Below are 17,714 nucleotides of genomic sequence, written 5' to 3'. Positions count from 1 at the left end.
TTATTTTGATTTAGTCACAGGAAATGTAGGTATTAGGGGTTGTCTGGCCTAAGTTTTTGAGGGGGGGAGGGCAAGGAGGAGAGCGAAAGAAAAAAAATCTTCAAAATTCAGTCATATAAAATGTGCACTCCAGTAACAGTTAGTGCTGTGTGGTGTGTCATTACCTGCCACCCCAAAAGGCCGCCTCAGTCCCTGCGTGCATTTCTTTGTGTTCGTATCCTTCAGATCCATCTTCCCAACTCGGACTATTTGACAAATCAAGTAAATTTTATCCCTGTTGAGGTCTTTGTTTCCAAGATCCTGTAAGGCAGGAAACGAATAGTTACACACCATGTGTCTAATGAACAAAAAGTAGAAAAGCAAGCTCGGTAATAGTAAATTCTGGGGGTGGGGGTGGGGGGAGGTTGGTGCTTAGCACTTAGCATTCATAGACCAATCATACAGTTAGTCCTGGGAAAGGCGGAAAACAAAGCCATCACCCCCGTTTCACACATAAGAAAGGTGAGTTTTGGAAAGGAAATTGGGTGACAGGGCTCTGGTGTTCAATCCCAATTCTTCCACCTCAAACTGATGGGAAGAGAAGGATAGAGGTACAGTATCAGCTGTATAGGTAGCCGTCTCTATATACCAGCTGATGTATCCAAAAATAGCATTTGCTGCAAATGACTCCATCCACCTGGTCATCGCTCAGCACCTCTGAGGGAGAAGGCAAAAGGAGGAAGGAAAAATCCTAACAATCACCGTTTACTGAGCACCTAATGCATGTATATCACTCGGGGTTGGGTTGTTGTGACACCAAACAACCCCAATATCTGAGCTTCTAACACAACAGGGTTTATTTCCAGCTCAGGCTACCGGTCCAGTGCAGATGGGCGGGGGCTCCACTCACTCACTCTGGGCCCCTGGCTGCTGGAGGATCTATCCTGTCACAATAGGTGCACTCACTGTCCCCAGAGCAGGGGAAGGTAACGGGGCAAATCACTCACTGGCTCTTAAAGCTCCCACCCAGAAGAGAGGCATATCACTTCCGCTTCCATTTCAGTGACCAAAGCAAGGGCCGTGGCCACACCTAACTGCAAGGGGGACAGGGGTGGGCTCAGGAGGAGGAACGCTGAAACCGTGAACTACGCTGACGTCTCAAGCCCTGTGCTCAGTGTTGCACACATCATCGTCTTATTTGATCCTTCACAACACTCCGAAGTCCCATCACTAATACTATTACTGCAGCCCCATTTGACATATGGGGAAACTGAGACACAAAGAAGATAAGGGTCTTCCCCGAGGACATGACCTCAGTCCTTGCAGACACTGTCCGGTCACTCTGACCCCAAAGTCCATCCACCTAACCACCACCATACATTTCTTTCACCATCCAAAGGCACACAGGAAGGGAAACCACCTGGACTACCTCAGCATTCAAGTGCCCTGCTCAAATCTAAAAGCTTCGGTGTTCCTGGCACCCCCTTCCAGCTCAGATCAGCTGGAGAAGGGATGTCAAGGCATGTTGTTGGCATCAGAGCAGAGATTCCTGGGCCAGGCCTCACTAGAGAATAGTCGCTTCTCTTCTGAGTTAATCCTCATGCAGGCATAGGTACTGGGAGCAGCCTGTCAGCTGACATCAGAGCCAGGGCCTGGGTAAAGCAGCCATCCCCAGCCTCTCACTGTGGCTGGTGTGGGAAGAAGAGGGAGGGGTGTGCAGAGTCTCTGGGAACAAGACATGGCCTCAAAGTGGTCCACAGCTTCCTGCTTGGGGGTTTATGTGTCAACGTGGACAGGCTATGCTGCCTAGTTGCCTGATCAAACACTAGTCTAGATGTTGCTGTGAGGTATTTTGTAGGTCTGATTAGCATCTACAATCAGTTAACTTTAAGTGAAGGACACACCTTCCATAACGTAGGTGGGCCTCATCCAATCGGTTGAAGGTCTTAAGAACAGAACGCGAGGTTTCCCAGCGAAGAAGGAATTCTGCCTCAAGACTAGAGCATAGAAATCCTCCCTGAGTTTCCAGCCTGCCGTCCAGCCCTACAGATTTCAAACCTGTCAGCCCCCACAATCACATGAGCCAAATCCTCACAACAAATCTACCTATTTACGTATCTTCCTGGTTCAACTTCCCTGGAGAATCTTCACTGATACAAGGGCTGTCCTTTCAAAGCTGGAGGAATGGACAGCTGCTTCTCCACTCTCCCAAGTCTCCCCACTGGGCAGGGAGACAGGGAAGGTAGGGGAGAGGCGGCTTTCTGATGGAGGCAGCCCCTCCACTCATTTGCATCTCCCGCCTTGCCCAGCAGGCAGCTGAGTTTGAGATTCCAATTATCTCACATCCAGATGGTGGGACAGCCTCTTCTCTGGCCTGCCTGACTCCTTCCTCCAACCCACCCTGAAATCCCCCTGAAACTCATCTTTACGAGCCACGTTCATCATTTCATTTCTCTCCCCGCAACAATGTTAATAGCTCGATATTTGCTACCCTGTTAGTGCTAGTTTTCCCCAGCTGACATGAAATATCCTAGACAAAATATATTTCCAGCTGTCCTATCCCACTGATTCCCCACTATTCTCAGCATGCAAGTACTCTATTTTTGTCACAAAGATTTCTTTATTGTTCCACAAACACACAATGTTCACTTTCGACTCTAGATCTTTCTTCCTAAGCCCCACATCTGTACCTCCACCTCTAAAGTTTACCCCTTATTCCTCTATATATCCAAATCCTTTCCATCCTTAACAGCTCAAGTCCTGCTTCCCTCACAACGACCTCCATCCCTAATTACTTCCCTCCTCCCATTAGGATTTTTTGTATTTTTGAAATATCTATATTGGTATCTTTCAGAGGCATTCCAGAGACACAGAAGCCCTGCCACCTGACAGGTTCCTTCCTAAATGTTATGGGATGAACTATGTCTCCCCCAAACTCATATGTTGACCCCTTCATGTCTTAGAATGTGACTGTATTTGGAGACAGGGCATTTAAAGCGGTGATTAAGCTAAAATGAGGTCATTAGGGTGAGCTCTAATCCAGTATGACTCGTGTCCTGATAAGAAGAGGAGTTTAGGACACAGACACGCAGAAGGACAGTCACATGAACACACAAGGAGAAGGTGGCCATCTGCAAGCCAAGGAGAGAGGCCTCAGAAGAAACCAACACTGCCAACACCTTGATCTTGGATTTCCAGCTACCGGAACTGTGAGAAAATACATTTCTATTGTTTAAGCCACCCCGTCTATGGTACTTTGTAATGACAGCCCTAGCAAATTAATACACTAGGTAACTATTTAAGATTCCTAGGTAAGTCCATTTTCCACTCCTCTTCTCTGAAAAAATTTCACTTGCTCAAAAGAAGACACGAGACCTTTAAGAGCTTCCTCATCAGAGGCCCTTGGTACTAGAGAAGCTTATTGCTATGAGAGCAAAGTAAAAATGCTTGAACACAGGTCATTCTCTGGAGACTGTATAAACAGGCAATCTCAGAACTAGGCTTCAGTCTGCGGTGTCTCCCGATCATTCTCCCTCGGGCCTCACAAAACTCAGACGTTTGGGGCAGCTGAGACACGAAACTTAAAACACGCGCTACCTGATTTAGTCATTCATCAGTGTTCCTTTTACTGTTCAGTCTTGTCCCCCACGTGTTAGCAGCAACCCCCAAACTGGGCAAAGTCTTAGGAAACCTCGCGGTATGTGCGCTTTCCTCTTACAGGGCCACGGAGGGTGAACGCTCATAAAGCAGACGGAAGGGAAACGCCACCATCAGCCCAAGCCACGTGCCAGCTTCTTGGGCTCTGCCTCCAAGGAGGAGACTAGGAAGAGCTGACATCCGGAGACAGGAGAAAGGAGGCCAGCAAGGCATGTGCCTGCCGAGTCGTATCTCATATCGAAAACATCACCTCGATGCCCAACTGAAAGTAATTCCCAGTCAAACGCCATCACATCACCCTGTTTTAATTATCTTCATGGCATGGATTGCCTTCTGAGATCTCTCTTATTTATTCACTTAATTATTTTCTGAATTCCCCCCATCACACCCTGAGGGCAGGAGCCTATCAGCTTACTCACTGCTGTATCCCCAGACACAGCACAGAGCTTACACACAGTAGGTGCTCACTGGGTAGCACTTGAATCAATAAAAGAAGCTAGAGCACCGTGACGTTCCTTGTCCTGAAATGAAGATTCCCATCATTTCAAGAGAAGGAAGTGTCAACCCATTAAACCAGTCAACCAAGGCTCTCAAGTTCGTTTGCTGTGTGAAGAAGAGGTGGTGGCACAGGCAGAATTCCGCAAAGGCAGGACCACATTCTCATTATTATTGAGTGACACAAATTTACTGATGACCTTTCCTGCACGTTTACATCATGAATTGGTTCTCTGCAAAATGAACCACTGATTGATTCCCCGTCCCTCTCCCTCTTGTGAAACATCTGTCTCTTGGTTTAATCAGGAAGCCCCGTGGGACTCTCCTATTTATCAAGAAAATAAATAGGCTCCTCCTTCTAACTAATAATAGACAAACGGCACCGAGGCACATTTATATATGCCAAGAAAACTTTGTCTAAGCAATTAGGATCTATGATCTTATTCCATGCCTCTAGCCCATTTTTCAGGAAATAACGAACAAAATAAATCAGCTGCACTCCAATCTAATTGTAACATAAGACATAGAACCTAATGGCCTGTAACTGGAAAATTATTGTGGAGCAAGGTAGGTTAATCCAGCATGTCGGTCACTCTGTAATGCCCAAACCCCTCCCTCGCTCCTCCTCTGTAATCTCTCTTGCTAACACAGGTGACACAGTGAAAAATCTCATAAATGCTCTTCTCCCCAGAGGTGCTTGCAGAAAACACCAATATCCTCAGATATCTTAAGATCATACTCTGAACACCACTCGGTGAAAACAGAAGAGAGGGGTTTCTGCTGGAAATGATAAACTCTTATCTCCTTCTTTCCACTGCTTCTCCTTTCTAGAACTAAAAAGCCAGTTCACTCTCAGAAATAAATCATCCAAATAGCAATTGATTTCAACATTTCTCTGTTACGTCTTGCCTGGTGAGTATTGGTATTTAGAAGGATGATCCCAGGGAATCGTAAGATCTTTAGTCATCTATGACTTAATTATGTTCAGAATGTCTAATTTACCAAGGCAGTCAATGTTCTAGGAAGGCCTTTTTTAATCTGATGTATTTTGGAAAGGTTTTTAGATGGTCTGAACCAAAGTCAGGAACTCAAGTTAACCATGAATCAACCAGAAAATCAGAGTAGCTGCTGTACCTAGTCCACCTAGACATTACTGCTGGAAGAGGCTTGTGCTTGTTCACACAGTGCTCTGCACTGGGTACACACGAGTAAGATAGGGAGCGAGGAGGAGAGAGCAAGGAGGAGATCCATCTTCCCAATAGCTTCCTTTTACAGAAAGCCCAGAACACAGCTCTGCACCAAGGCCACGCTCCCTCCTGAGCGCCTGACCAGCCCCATCTCCAAGATCATGTCCGTGAGCATGGGATGTGGTACAAGAGGACAGTGCACACCTACCGTGAAGACCACCTTCAGGTTGTTGAGCATCTCAATCTCCTTTGGGAAGCCCCTGCTGCCCCATCGCACCAGGTAGTTCTCGCTGTGGGAAGAGGGGTGGCAACCCATTACTGCTAGGGGTCTCAATATTCATAAGGTAAAAATATTCACCAAGCCTCTGCTATGAGCCCAACACCAAGCTGGCAACTGGGGACATGGGAGTGTCTGAGACAGGCTCTCCATGTCTGTCCCTCCCTCCAGGAGATCACAGTCCCGTCAGGGAGACAGACGTTAGACAGGCAGGGGTAAGGAATTACTAACACTTGGTACTCACAACCTCTTTCCCTCCGCCATCTAGTAAGCAAATTCTAACCCAGCTATCTAATATTTTTGAAGAGCAGCAGCATTCTCTGTAGAGGTGATAAAGAGTGGCAGAAGTGAGAGGGAAAGGATTTTTGTACGTTTTGCTGGGCATTAAGAATGTATTTGTCCTTCCCACCCTATTCCCCTTTCAAGATTGAGTAAAGATCTGCATTATTTTAAATTATCCATTAGATGTCGGACCGTTTCCTTGAAGGAATGTCACACTGTGTTGGACCATAGAGGGCCTTAGCCATTATCTGAGATACACTTAAGTAATGATTTAAATGCAGTCGTGGCAACTATTTATATGCAATCATGCTACAAAAAAAAAGTTCAGGATGTTGTGAGAATGTATTATCAGAAGAACCATGCCTAGGCTGGGTGGTTAGGGAAGTCTTTGCTGAGGATGTGACATGTAAATAAAGTTGGTCAGGAAAAAGAGAGTGGGAAAGGGAAATGTTTCAGGCAAAGCAAACATGTGTGCAAAGGCCCTGAGACAGGACGGAGTTTGATGCACCTAAAAGACAGATCCAAGGGGAAAATGGTAAGAGAAAAATTAGAAAGATGGGCCAGCCCATGTAGGCTTTACAGGCCATTCAAGGATTCTGACTTGATCCTGATAGTAATGAGAACCCACTGACAGGTTTTATGAAGGGCAGTCACACAGTTCTGACATCTGATCATTCATCAATACACATCTTCTAGCAATCATACACACAACCCTGTGTGGTTCATACTAGTCAGTCTAGCTGCATCGACAAGATCAGGAAACCTAGCATTCTTTAACTTAGGAGAAGCTTGGTAGAGTTTGCTGAGTTGAGTCATTCAGTTTTCCATGCCATCCAGGAGCATACAGTTGCTTCTAAATAAATGCCCGTTATCTTGAATCAGGATACAAACAAAATAAAACTCAAAAACCAAGTCAGCCCAAAAAAGGCATAATAAGAGAATTCAGCAAAGTGCCTTCTTTTTAGAGGTTTGTTCTCTCTGATGCCTTGTTTTTTTCTCTCCACTCACCCCTAGAAGACTATTAAGAGCAGTCTGAGCAAGGTTCAAGGGGGAAATAGAACTTACAACAAAAAGAAAACTGTCCCAGATTAACCAATGGTTAAAATTTAATCAAGTTAAATGTACTTTTTTTTTTTTTAGTAAGATCTAAAATTTTTAGTGGAATTTTCAGCAAAATAACCAAGAAGTCTCCAAGGCTCCATCCCCCCCCCCAAATTGTTTTAATTATTTTCCATTGGTTATTTCTGGACTGTCATAGTGAAATACCTGGGTATTTCCCAGGACCTTTAATCACATGTGGCATGTCCAGTAGAGAACTAGCCTGCTAGGTCTAAACTCTAGGCACCAGCAATTTTCTTCTAGGGGAAAGAGAATCATAAATCAGAAAAGCAATTAGAGGGCTGAGCTGGCCCCATCCATCTTTGCCCAGGAAGACCTGGGTGGTAAATCTGAAGGCCTACTGGCACCCAGACAGGTAAGACCTCTTCCACATGACACCCTCCTCAGGGGAAGAGGGAGAACCATTCCAACTCTTTCTTGAGCTCCTTTTGGAAATTAGCCTTGCCACTGGCCTGATGCCTGAACTGCTTTCTTTTTCATACTACCAAAATTTATCTTAACTTTCCCAAACCAAATCTCTGCAGGCTCCATTGGAATCGGACCATCGTACATCCCAATACTGAAAGGTTGGTCCCAGCCAAATTCTCCCCAGCTCACATCTGGGCCACACTGAGGATGCCCTAACTTGCCTGTGGCTCCCTGTATGCACACGCTGGCTAGGGAAGGCAGGAATGGAGAAATTTGGTTTCTTAGGGAGAGAACAGCTACCCAGAGTCAGACCGACTTGGGGGAGTGCTTCCACGTTCCCCTGCCCCTTTCCTGTATCATGCCTCTTCTCTTCTTTCTTTGTTTTCTACTTTTTTTTTAATCCTTGGGGCGGGGGAGGGGGCAGGGTTCTGCCCCTTTGTCCCCTTCCTCCTCAGCCCTCACTCTCCCGAGGGCTTCCCTCGGGAGAGTGTCTCTGGCACTCTCAGAGGCATCACTCAGGCATGCCCCATCGAGCGCATCATTCGGTGTGGCGCATCGGGGAACAGAGCTGCCACCTCACTGATCCACTGCCTCCCTCCACAGGGCTGGTTCAGGCCATCCATCACTTAGATGAGCCAGCAGGCCAGGCACCCTTGTCAATTCAGCCACGAGGAATTTTTGTGTTTTCTGAGAGGCAGGGAGTGCTTTTGGGATCTTTGTCACAGGTGCCTTGGAGCAGCTGACAGGGAACAGCAAGGGGCCTATGACACGCAGACCATCTCAAAGTGGGTTCTAAGGGAGCAGGTACACTTGTTCACAGTGTCTGCTGAGGCCTAGCCAGATGAGCTGGGCTCATTCTTTAAATTAGGGATTTAAGTTTGCTATAAAGAATAGCTTTCCACCGCAACAGTGCTAAGACCCTGGTGAGAACCACTGAGGATATTTGATACAACTCTTTCCTTGGTGACAGACTAAAACTGGAAACTAGCTTATCTTCGGAGTCAGATGGACTTGGGTGAACAGCTCAGTTCCGCCATTTATAAATATATGTGCCTTTGAGCAAGTCACCTGACCTCTCTGAGCCTCATTTTCTCACCCAAATCACAGGGAGTAATGACGATTATGTGAGATCATATACAGACCTCAGTTCCGTCTTCTTAGATGGACAGCCCCTCTATGTTTACTAAATGTCTCCATGAGAGACATTATTTTCTAAAGTGAATTTTATAATTCAGTAGGAACTATATGTTATCTCCTTTAATCATCAACACAACCAAGGTAAGAAGATATCATTTTCTCCATAGAAGCAGAAGGATCATGCTCCAGCTCCACTGTACTGCGTTAACTGGGATCTCAAATACAGGACCACGTGTTGGCTCAGAACCCCACTGGAGGGGACAGGCAGTGGTCACCTGGGAGGAAGGATGGACTGAGCCATAAGCAGACGCCAGGGCTGGTGGTGGGGGCCAGAAGTACATCAAAGTCTTTCCTCTGGAGATTCCCAAACGTGTTTTCCCTTCTTCGAGCTGAGGTACCTGGAAGTTCCCTTACTTTTTCCATTTCCAAGAACAATTAATTAAGGTAGTAACAATGATAACCACTGCCACTTGGAGCACCATGTGCCAGGCCCTGTGCTTCCTGTGCTTTTACTTATTAAAGTCTAACTAAAAGAAATGACCCCGTGAGGTTGACATCTACATTTTGCAAATGGGAAACTCAGGCTTAAGAAAGATTAACAACGTGCCCAAGGTTAAGAAAGAGTAAATGGTGGGGGCACGATGTGAACCCACACAGATTCCAGAGCCCACACTCTTAGCCTGCTACTGCCATTGAGGACAGGGCGTTTTCACTATTCATTTCTTAACTCTCCTTTTAAAATAGGTATTTTTATTCTATTCAGTGCTACCTGTCTGAATCTTGTTATTTCTGGTTGTTTTCCAGTAATCAAAGAACTGTTTACAAAACCCTACGGTGTAACCATAACCCTACTCTGGGAAAAAAAAAAAGTGGTGAAAGTAACATTTCCACCTGACTCCCACACCCTAAAAGAAGTTATTTCCACATTCTCAGCTAGACTGTTTCTCTACTGGGTGGGAATTTCTCCACAAGTGATGGCGGAAGGAAAAGGCACTCTGAGCTCTGCCGACTCCAACCTCCCGAATACAGAGAAGTCAGGCAATGTTGAACACTTACCTTATGACCATTTGCTTGTTGGGGTCATAGAGGGACATGAAAAGCTCAGCGTCTTCCCCAATTCTGCACACAAAGTTTCTCACAAAGACATAGAGGCTGTGGGTAGGGGATGAGGAGATCCGGGAATACATTCCATAATCAGGCTGATCTTTTGACTGAGAGGTGGAAGGAAAAGGGAGGAAAATGGAGAAAATTAGCCCAGCACCACTTAGAACAACAGAAAGATGGCTCTGAATATTAAGAATCATGTAAGTTTCAAGCCTAAAGATTTCAGCATTATATCCAGGCCTTCCACCAAAAGTTCCTGTTGTCTGAACCAAGTCACTTTGACTCTCTTGGCCTTGATCCTGGGAAATACCACAAATGACCCAGACTTCCACATAAAGTTTAGTGTCATAAAAAGCACAAACTATAAAAGAAAAAAAATGCTTAAACAGACTTTATCAAAACTGAAAATTTTGCTTTTTGAAAGACACATTTAAGAAACTGAAAGTCCAGGTACACACCGGGAGAAAATTTATTTGCAAAACATGTATCTGATAAAGAATTTGTATCCAGAATATACAAAGAATTCTTACAACTCAATGTCAAGAAAATCAACCCAATGAAAATGGGCAAGGTATCTGAACAGACACTTCACAAAAAAAAGATACAAATGGTAAATTAGGCCAGAAAGCACATGAAGAGATGCTCAAAATCACTAGTCATTCAGGGACATTCAAAACAACAGTGAGATACCACTACACAACCACTAGAATGGCTAAAGTTAAAAGACTGACAATATCAAGTGCTAACAAGAATGTAGAGGAACTGGCACTCCCATAGATTGCTGATGGGAATGCAAAATTGTACAGGCCTTTTGGGAAATAGTATGTTGGTACCTGAAAAAGTTAAATATGTACTTATCATATGCTCCAACGATTATTATCCAGAAAGAATAAAATCATATGCCCACACAAAGATTTATATGAAAATGTTCATAGTGTTATTAGTTATAATAGCCCTGAATTAGAAACAACCCACATATTCAACAACTGATCAATGATATATACCATTGGCAACTGGTCAATGGTATAGCAACTCAGCAATGAAAAGGAAAAAACATTAATACATACAACAACACGAACTTCAAAAATAGCATGCTGAGTAAAAGAAGTCAAACACAAAAACCATATGGGACTTCCCTGGTGGTGCAGCAGCTAAGAATCACCTGCCAATGCAGGGGATGCAGGTTCAAGCCCTGGTCCAGGAAAAACCCACATGCCACAGAGCAACTAAGCCCGTGCACCACAACTACTGAGCCCACGTGTCACAACTACTGAAGCCCACGCGCCTAGAGCCCGTGCTCCACAACAAGAGAAGCCACCGCAATGGGAAGCCCGCACACCCCATCGAAGAATAGCCCCCACTCGCCGGAAATAGAGAAAGCCCACATGCAGCAACGAAGACCCAATACAGCGAAAAATAAAAAATATATATTAAATAAATAAATAAATTTATAAAAAAAGACATATGATTCCATTTTTATTAAATTCTAGAAAAGACAAAATATAGTCACAAAAGGGGTTGCCTGGGGCTTGGGACTGGGGAAGGGGGTTGACTGCAAAGGAACTCAAAGAAACTTTTAGGATCATGGAGCTATTCTATACCTTGATTGCGGTAGAGTCTGCCCAACACTATGTATTAATAAGATCCATTAGACTGTAATTTTAAATGAATTAATTTTATTGTATGAAAATTATATCTCAGTAGAGCTAAAAATAAAGTTGCTTTCAAACAATACACAGTGGATAAAATACTTTTCAAAAATATAAATCAGATTATGTTAACCTTGTAAAGATTGTTTCCTTGGAATCTTTTATTGGCTTCTTACCACAGCTGGAATAATATTTTAGCTCTTCCCTATGACCGTTAGGTCCTATGAGAACTGGCTCCTGCTACCTACCTCTCCAAAGCATTGCCTTCACTCTTCCACTGTTCATTATGGCCCATCCATACTGACCTTCCTACTCCTTGAACATTCAAAACTCAGTCCTATCTCGGGGCCTTTGCACTTGCTGATCCCCCTGCACTGAACATCTTGTCCCCAGATCTTCCCAGGCCTGCTGCCTTCACATTATACAAGTGTCATCTCAGATGTCCCTCCTGGGAGGGGCCTTTCCTGATGGTACCTTTTAAAATAGCTCCTGATTCACTCCGATTCACATAACACTAATTGATTGCCTTTTAGAAACTTATCGCCATCTGGAATTATTTACATTTTTAACATTTCTTCTTTTTTCCTCTCTGGAATATAAAAGGTCCGTGAGAACAGGAAACTTGCCTGGCATTAAACCACCTGGGGGCTGGTTGTGGAATGAATCAAGATCCAAGTACAAAAACACAATAGGGGCTTCCCCGGTGGCACAGTGGTTGAGAGTCCGCCTGCCGATGCAGGGGACACGGGTTCGTGCCCCGGTCCGGGAAGATCCCACATGCCGCGGAGAGGCTGGGCCCGTGAGCCATGGCCACTGGAACTGTGCGTCCAGAGCCTGTGCTCCGCAACAGGACAGGCCACAGCAGTGAGAGGCCCGCGTACCCAAAAAAAAAAAAAAAAAAAAAAAAACACAATAAAATGCATGTGGTTACTGATGATCTCAGGTCATAGGACAGATGTCCCTTTGAATAATATACAGTCTGGTTAATGAGCTTATTATTTTAAGCTTATGACGTGCTAAAGCCTGCTTGACTTGGCCAAGCCTAGTTCACAAAGCTCACCATCTCTTCCTTGATACGCTCTGTGATTTTATCAGTCGCTTCTTCGTGTGCATGGAACAAGCTGATGACACTGGTATTATCAGGGTCCAAGATATTTCCATCTTCATCTCTGACAATCAGATCAAGCTCAAGGATTCTGAAAAGCAAAAATGTGAGATGATAAATCAAGGGAGGTTGAAGCCTGTAGAATGTTGGTGAGAAGTTTCTACCAGAAAGCTCACCTGATTTCTAAGGATCATAGGCTCCCATAGCACAGCTCTATACAGACAGCCTTGCACACAGCTGGGAGTCACACTGATATAGCTCAGCCTTTCTGGGAGGTACTGTGGTAGTGTGTACTAAGAAAATTTTAATGTGTATTTCCTGTGATACTGAACTTAGAAAAACAATGAACAAGGATGTGTGTTGCATCAGCAAAGTGTTGAAAAACACTAAAATGTCAGTCAAAGGGGGAATGACAAACTGTCATCTGTAATGGAATTCTATGTAGTTGGGTTTTAAAAATATGATATAGTTTTGATACGTTTAATGATATGTATTAGTGAAGAAAAAAATCAAGCATGGAAAGATGCATACAGTGTGTTTTAAGTAAAAAACAAGCAAACAAAGAAACCAAGGCAGGTATGTTACCTGGGTGCATGTACAGAGAGAAAGGTATGGACAAAATGCACCAAACTACCAACATGCGTGCCTGTGAGGAGAGGCAGGGCACTGGGACTAGGAGGGGTGGAGGGGCCAAGGGAGAATTTTGCCTTATCTCTATTTAATGTTTATATAACATAACATAATATAGTATGATATATAATACATATGCAGAGAAGGTATTCGTGTATCGCTTATTCAATGGTACCCTGAAAATAGTCGTTGGGGGAGAAATCTCACATATATCCATTGTTACCCACAGTGTGCTCTTTAGCTCTGTGACTTCCAGGTCACAAGATTTTCCCTGTTTGGTATTGATTTGTTTCAACTGCATCTGCCATTCTGATTGGCATCAATGATACTAGTAACAGCAAAATAGTCACACAGCACTTGCGATAAGCGGTACCTTAAATTCTTCACACATATTAAGGCATTTAACTCTTGTAACAACGCTGTGAGGGAAGTACTATTAATACCTGCATTTTACAGATGAAGAAAAGACTGAGGATAATTTACTCCAGGTCACATAGCTAGTAAAAAGTAATATGGCATCCTAGTCTGCACTCTTAACCTTTATGGTATACTTTCAAGACAGGAGGCTCTTAGAGGCAGCACTGGGTTTGTGGACAGGGGTTATGTTTGCACAGGTCCTAACCTGAAGCTGCTTTTGCATCTGATGTTGACATGGAGGACCTCAGTTGTCCATACAAAGAGGGGAGGGGGCGGTGGGCTGATGGAGACTCTGAGAGGAACAACGGTGGTCCTGCTTAGGCACCAGTACCGCCAAGCACCAGACAGGGTCAGGGCAGCAAGGACAGATGAAGGAGACTACGTTTTCATCTCTTATTTGTCAACTGGATTAAGAGGCACATCTCTCATGTCATCCAAATGCAAACAGAAGGGAGCCAAAGTTCACCCATTTGTCCACATTCATTAGGAAATTAACTTCCAACTAGATATGACTCATAATGTTGCACAGCCATGCTGCTGAACGGGCAATGCTAAGGGGGAAGAAATGTATTCAACTAATGCTGAGCAGAGGCTCTCACGACCTGGGAAAAGACGAAGCACAGCCAATACGTAATTTAATGCCGACATCTCTCTAGCTCCTTTCTCTTCGAAATTTATCAAAGTGGATTCGGTTCTAAAATGTATGAATAAAACATTCTCCCGGGTCCAGCTGTCTTGAGATTTGAAGGAATCATTTGAGGGTTCCTCACTCCTTGGACACCAAAGAGCTTGTCCATTACCAGTTTCATTTGAAACTTGGAAGCTTTAGTAGACAAGGGGCAGGATTGATGGGATTCCCATGACCCAAGATCAGGAGAGGCTTCTTCCCAATAGGACAGCAAACCATTCATTTTGGAGAACTGAGCATTTTGACAGTTTCTCCTTAGAAGGTAGCCCCACTGCTCTCTCTGTTCAAGAAAGTGATAAAATGAACCCAAGACGAGGGCAGGGGAGGAAGTCCTCACTGTATGCCTTTTTCAAAAAAATAAAAATTTTTAAGGTGAAGAAAACAGAAATGGCTTTTTCTGTGGCTCCCCATCGCTCTCTGGACAAATCTGAACTTTTCCACCTGGTATTCATGCTCTCGAGATTCCAGCCCCTGTCTACCTTCCTCTCCATATTCATGCTCATCTCTCAGCTCCTCTCAACTTCTCTCTCTTTCTCTAAATTTCTTCACCTAATAATTCCTGCCAGTGTTGTGTGATGCAGGTCAGGTGTCACACCCTGCCCTGTCTCCTCCCACCCTCTTGTTCACGCTTCCTCCTCTCATGAAACGCGTGACTTCTTACTCAACTGTCTGCTTACTTCTCTTTCTCTTACTAATCCTCATAGTCCACAGGAGGCAGTAGAATGCAGTGGTTAAGTGCTTGAACTCTGGAGCCAAGCTACCTGGTTCAAATTCCAGTGCATCTTGGGCAAAATGACCTAATCAGCCTGTGAGCCTCCATTTCCTCATCTAAGAAATAGGGATGATAATAGTACCTGCCTCACAGAGTTGTCGCGAGACTTAACCGAGTTAATGCATGGAAAGTGCTTAAAACTGTACCTGGCAGACAGTAAGCACTCAGAAAGTTATTATTAGTTCTCTTTGCTTGCCTTTTGTTGTTGTTGCATAGAGAGGCTGTATTTTGTAAATGTCTGTGTCTTGAGGGCCTCTCGGGTGCTCGACAAAAGTTTGATAGCTGAAGGAAGGAATGGAATTTCTGGGGGAAGAAACAGGCTGATTCTGACCAGTCCTCCAAGACTCAGAGTCCTGCTTCCCTGACTCTCACAGCCTGAGGCTGATGGTCCTCTTGCTGTTCCTGACACTCTGACCTGAAATCTGGCCTTCTGGTTTTCAGGAAGCTGCCTATCCCATATCAGAGCTCTGAACCCCCAAGACACCAGGCCTATATTAATTTAAGGTGCACAAATCTCTCTCACTTCCAGCTGAAGTCATCAGGGAAGTGAAGCAAGAAACAAGGGGCCCCTTAGCTCAGGGCCTCTGTCTCCGAGGATGTCTCTCACTTCCCCAAAGGCAACTGACTGAAACTGAAAGCACGGTGCTGATCCAGGCGATGCTGTGGAGGGAGGCTGATTTAGGGAGGATCCTCTTTCTCCTTTCACCACCATTCACCTACTGCATGCAGATCCTATGCCCAGCACATAGAAATGCATCTGCCTTAGAGGAGCTCCCAAAACAGCATGGGAGACAGGCCGGTAAGGAGGTAATTACTGGTCAGGGTGCTAAGGGCCTGCAAGAGTGCCTAACCCAGCCAGGGGGGGGTGGAGGAAAATCAGGGAAGGCTTCCTAAGAGTGGTGACCATTTTTTCCATCCTTGGTCCTTATTGTCAGAAGCCCCCATGAGGAAACATCTGAAGGTCACAGACGCCATTACTGCGAAGCAGCAAAACGTCCTCAGTTCCCACGTCCCAGCTGCAACCATGCTCAGCTAAAGATATCACTGTACCAATGGCAGCAACAGCTGCAGAGCAAACCCTTCCTGTCACTTTGGGATGATGAGCACAATAAGCAGATTTGGACTCGCCTGCCAGCTGCCAGCAGGGGAACCAGCAGAGGGATCGTGCCCCTGGGATGGGAATCAGCCATAAGTTGGACCCATTGGCTTTCCTCTTTGGATCATCTTCCTAGTGCGTGTGACAAAGGCAAGGAAGCCTGGCTGCTGGGAAAATTTCTTTTTTTATTCCCACTTAATAGGCTCTTTCCATTTCCCACTCAGGCCCTATGTTCCAGGCTTCTGATCCACTTTGCAGTCTTCTGAACATGCTATGTTTTCTCATGCACTCTCAGCCTCCCTTTTTTTAAAAACCTACTTAACACTTCTTTATCTTTCAAAATTTAACTGTGGTCACCTCCTCCAGGAAGCTTTCCTTGACTTCTTTCTCCAAATTGAATTAAGAATGCTCTTGCCTCCTAAGCCATCAAAGTTACCACAATACATATCAATAGTTTACTTGTAGCTCACTCTTAACTGGACTGTGGTCCCTTAGTGTACAGGAACTTTTATTTCTGTGGCCTCAAAAACCCTAGCAGGAAATCAGGCCAATCATAAGCGCTTAATACATGTTTGTTGTTGGGATGAATAAACAAGTAAGTAGGATGTTTGGAGAGCACTCACATAATCAGGACGGGGAGGGCCTTTACAGTTCTCAAATGTTATCCAACTAGTATATAATGGTGAGGCCCAGGGGCTCTAGAGTCAGATTGCCTGGTCTAAATTCTGGTTCTGCCATTTACTAGCTATGTGACTTTGGACCTGTTAGTTAACCTCTTTAAGAGCCTCAGCTTCTTCATCTGAAAAAATGAGGATACTAAAACTGCATGCCTCATAGAGTTGTTATAAAAATTAATAGTAGTGCAGTGGTTAAGAATCCACCTGCCAGTACAGGGGACACGGGTTTGAGTGCTGGTCCGGGAAGATCTCACATGCCGCGGAGCAACTAAGCCCGTGCACCACAACTACTGAGCCGGCGCTCTAGAGCCCGCGAGTCACAGCTACTGAGACCCGTGCGCCTGGAGCCTGTGCTCCACAATAAGAGAAGCCACCGCAATGAGAAGCCTGCACACCGCGACAAACCACAACTAGAGAAAGCCACGCACAGCAACAAAGACCCAACACAGCCAAAAAATAAATAAAAATTAAAAAAAAAAAAATAAGACAATGGATGTGAAACACAAAGCTAAAGACTGGTGCATGATAAGCTTGGATTAGGTGTTAGTGTTAGTTATAATGTTATTTTCATTACTATTATTATTAGTGCATTGTCCTGCCTCAAAAAATTGTTTCACACTCTCCTTAACTTCACAGCATTCAAACTAACCAATTTCTGCTTCTTTCCCTTTGAGGAAATGCTTTTGCAACTGTGCATATGAGTTAGCTGATGGCATGTGGCTTAGATTAATGTAGGACGAGGAAGGGACATTAAGTCTCACATTGGGACTTAAGAGAGAGCTTTGTAAATGCAGGAATAAAATGACAACTAAGCCGAAAGTGAACCAGCATGACTGTGCTCCCCAGCCCCTTGGAAGTAGGTTAAATGAGTGTCCTGAATCTCTAGCCGGCTAATAACCACTGGACAAGCAAGCCTCTCTCCGCTTGCACGTCCCTGGGTCCCACGAGGGTGATAGCAAAGGCACACAAGCACGGTCGTCGGTAACAGCCTTCTCCCAAATAGAAAGTGGCAAACTCGCATCTAAAAATGAAACC

The 17,714-nt window shown here is 44.7% G+C and overlaps 1 protein-coding gene across 9 annotated transcripts in view; it reads right to left on the bottom strand.

Moving 5' to 3' along the window:
* The window catches only part of DOCK2 (dedicator of cytokinesis 2), a 416,438-nt gene that overhangs the window by 356,073 nt on the left and 42,651 nt on the right, over positions 1 to 17,714 (bottom strand). For all 9 annotated transcript variants that reach the window (XM_079918428.1, XM_079918432.1, XM_079918434.1 and 6 more), the window contains 4 exons: positions 12,355 to 12,490; positions 9,598 to 9,752; positions 5,527 to 5,608; positions 165 to 300 (listed from right to left, as the gene is read on the bottom strand). In XM_079918428.1, the coding sequence (XP_079774554.1) occupies positions 165 to 300; positions 5,527 to 5,608; positions 9,598 to 9,752; positions 12,355 to 12,490 (509 nt within the window). The remainder of the gene's footprint in view (positions 1 to 164; positions 301 to 5,526; positions 5,609 to 9,597; positions 9,753 to 12,354; positions 12,491 to 17,714) is intronic.

The sequence above is a fragment of the Stenella coeruleoalba genome (assembly GCF_951394435.1).
Source record: "Stenella coeruleoalba genome assembly, chromosome: 3".
Classification (NCBI taxonomy): domain Eukaryota; kingdom Metazoa; phylum Chordata; class Mammalia; order Artiodactyla; family Delphinidae; genus Stenella; species Stenella coeruleoalba.
Note: the sequence above shows the minus strand (reverse complement) of the source record. Positions and strands in the feature narration are given on the sequence as shown.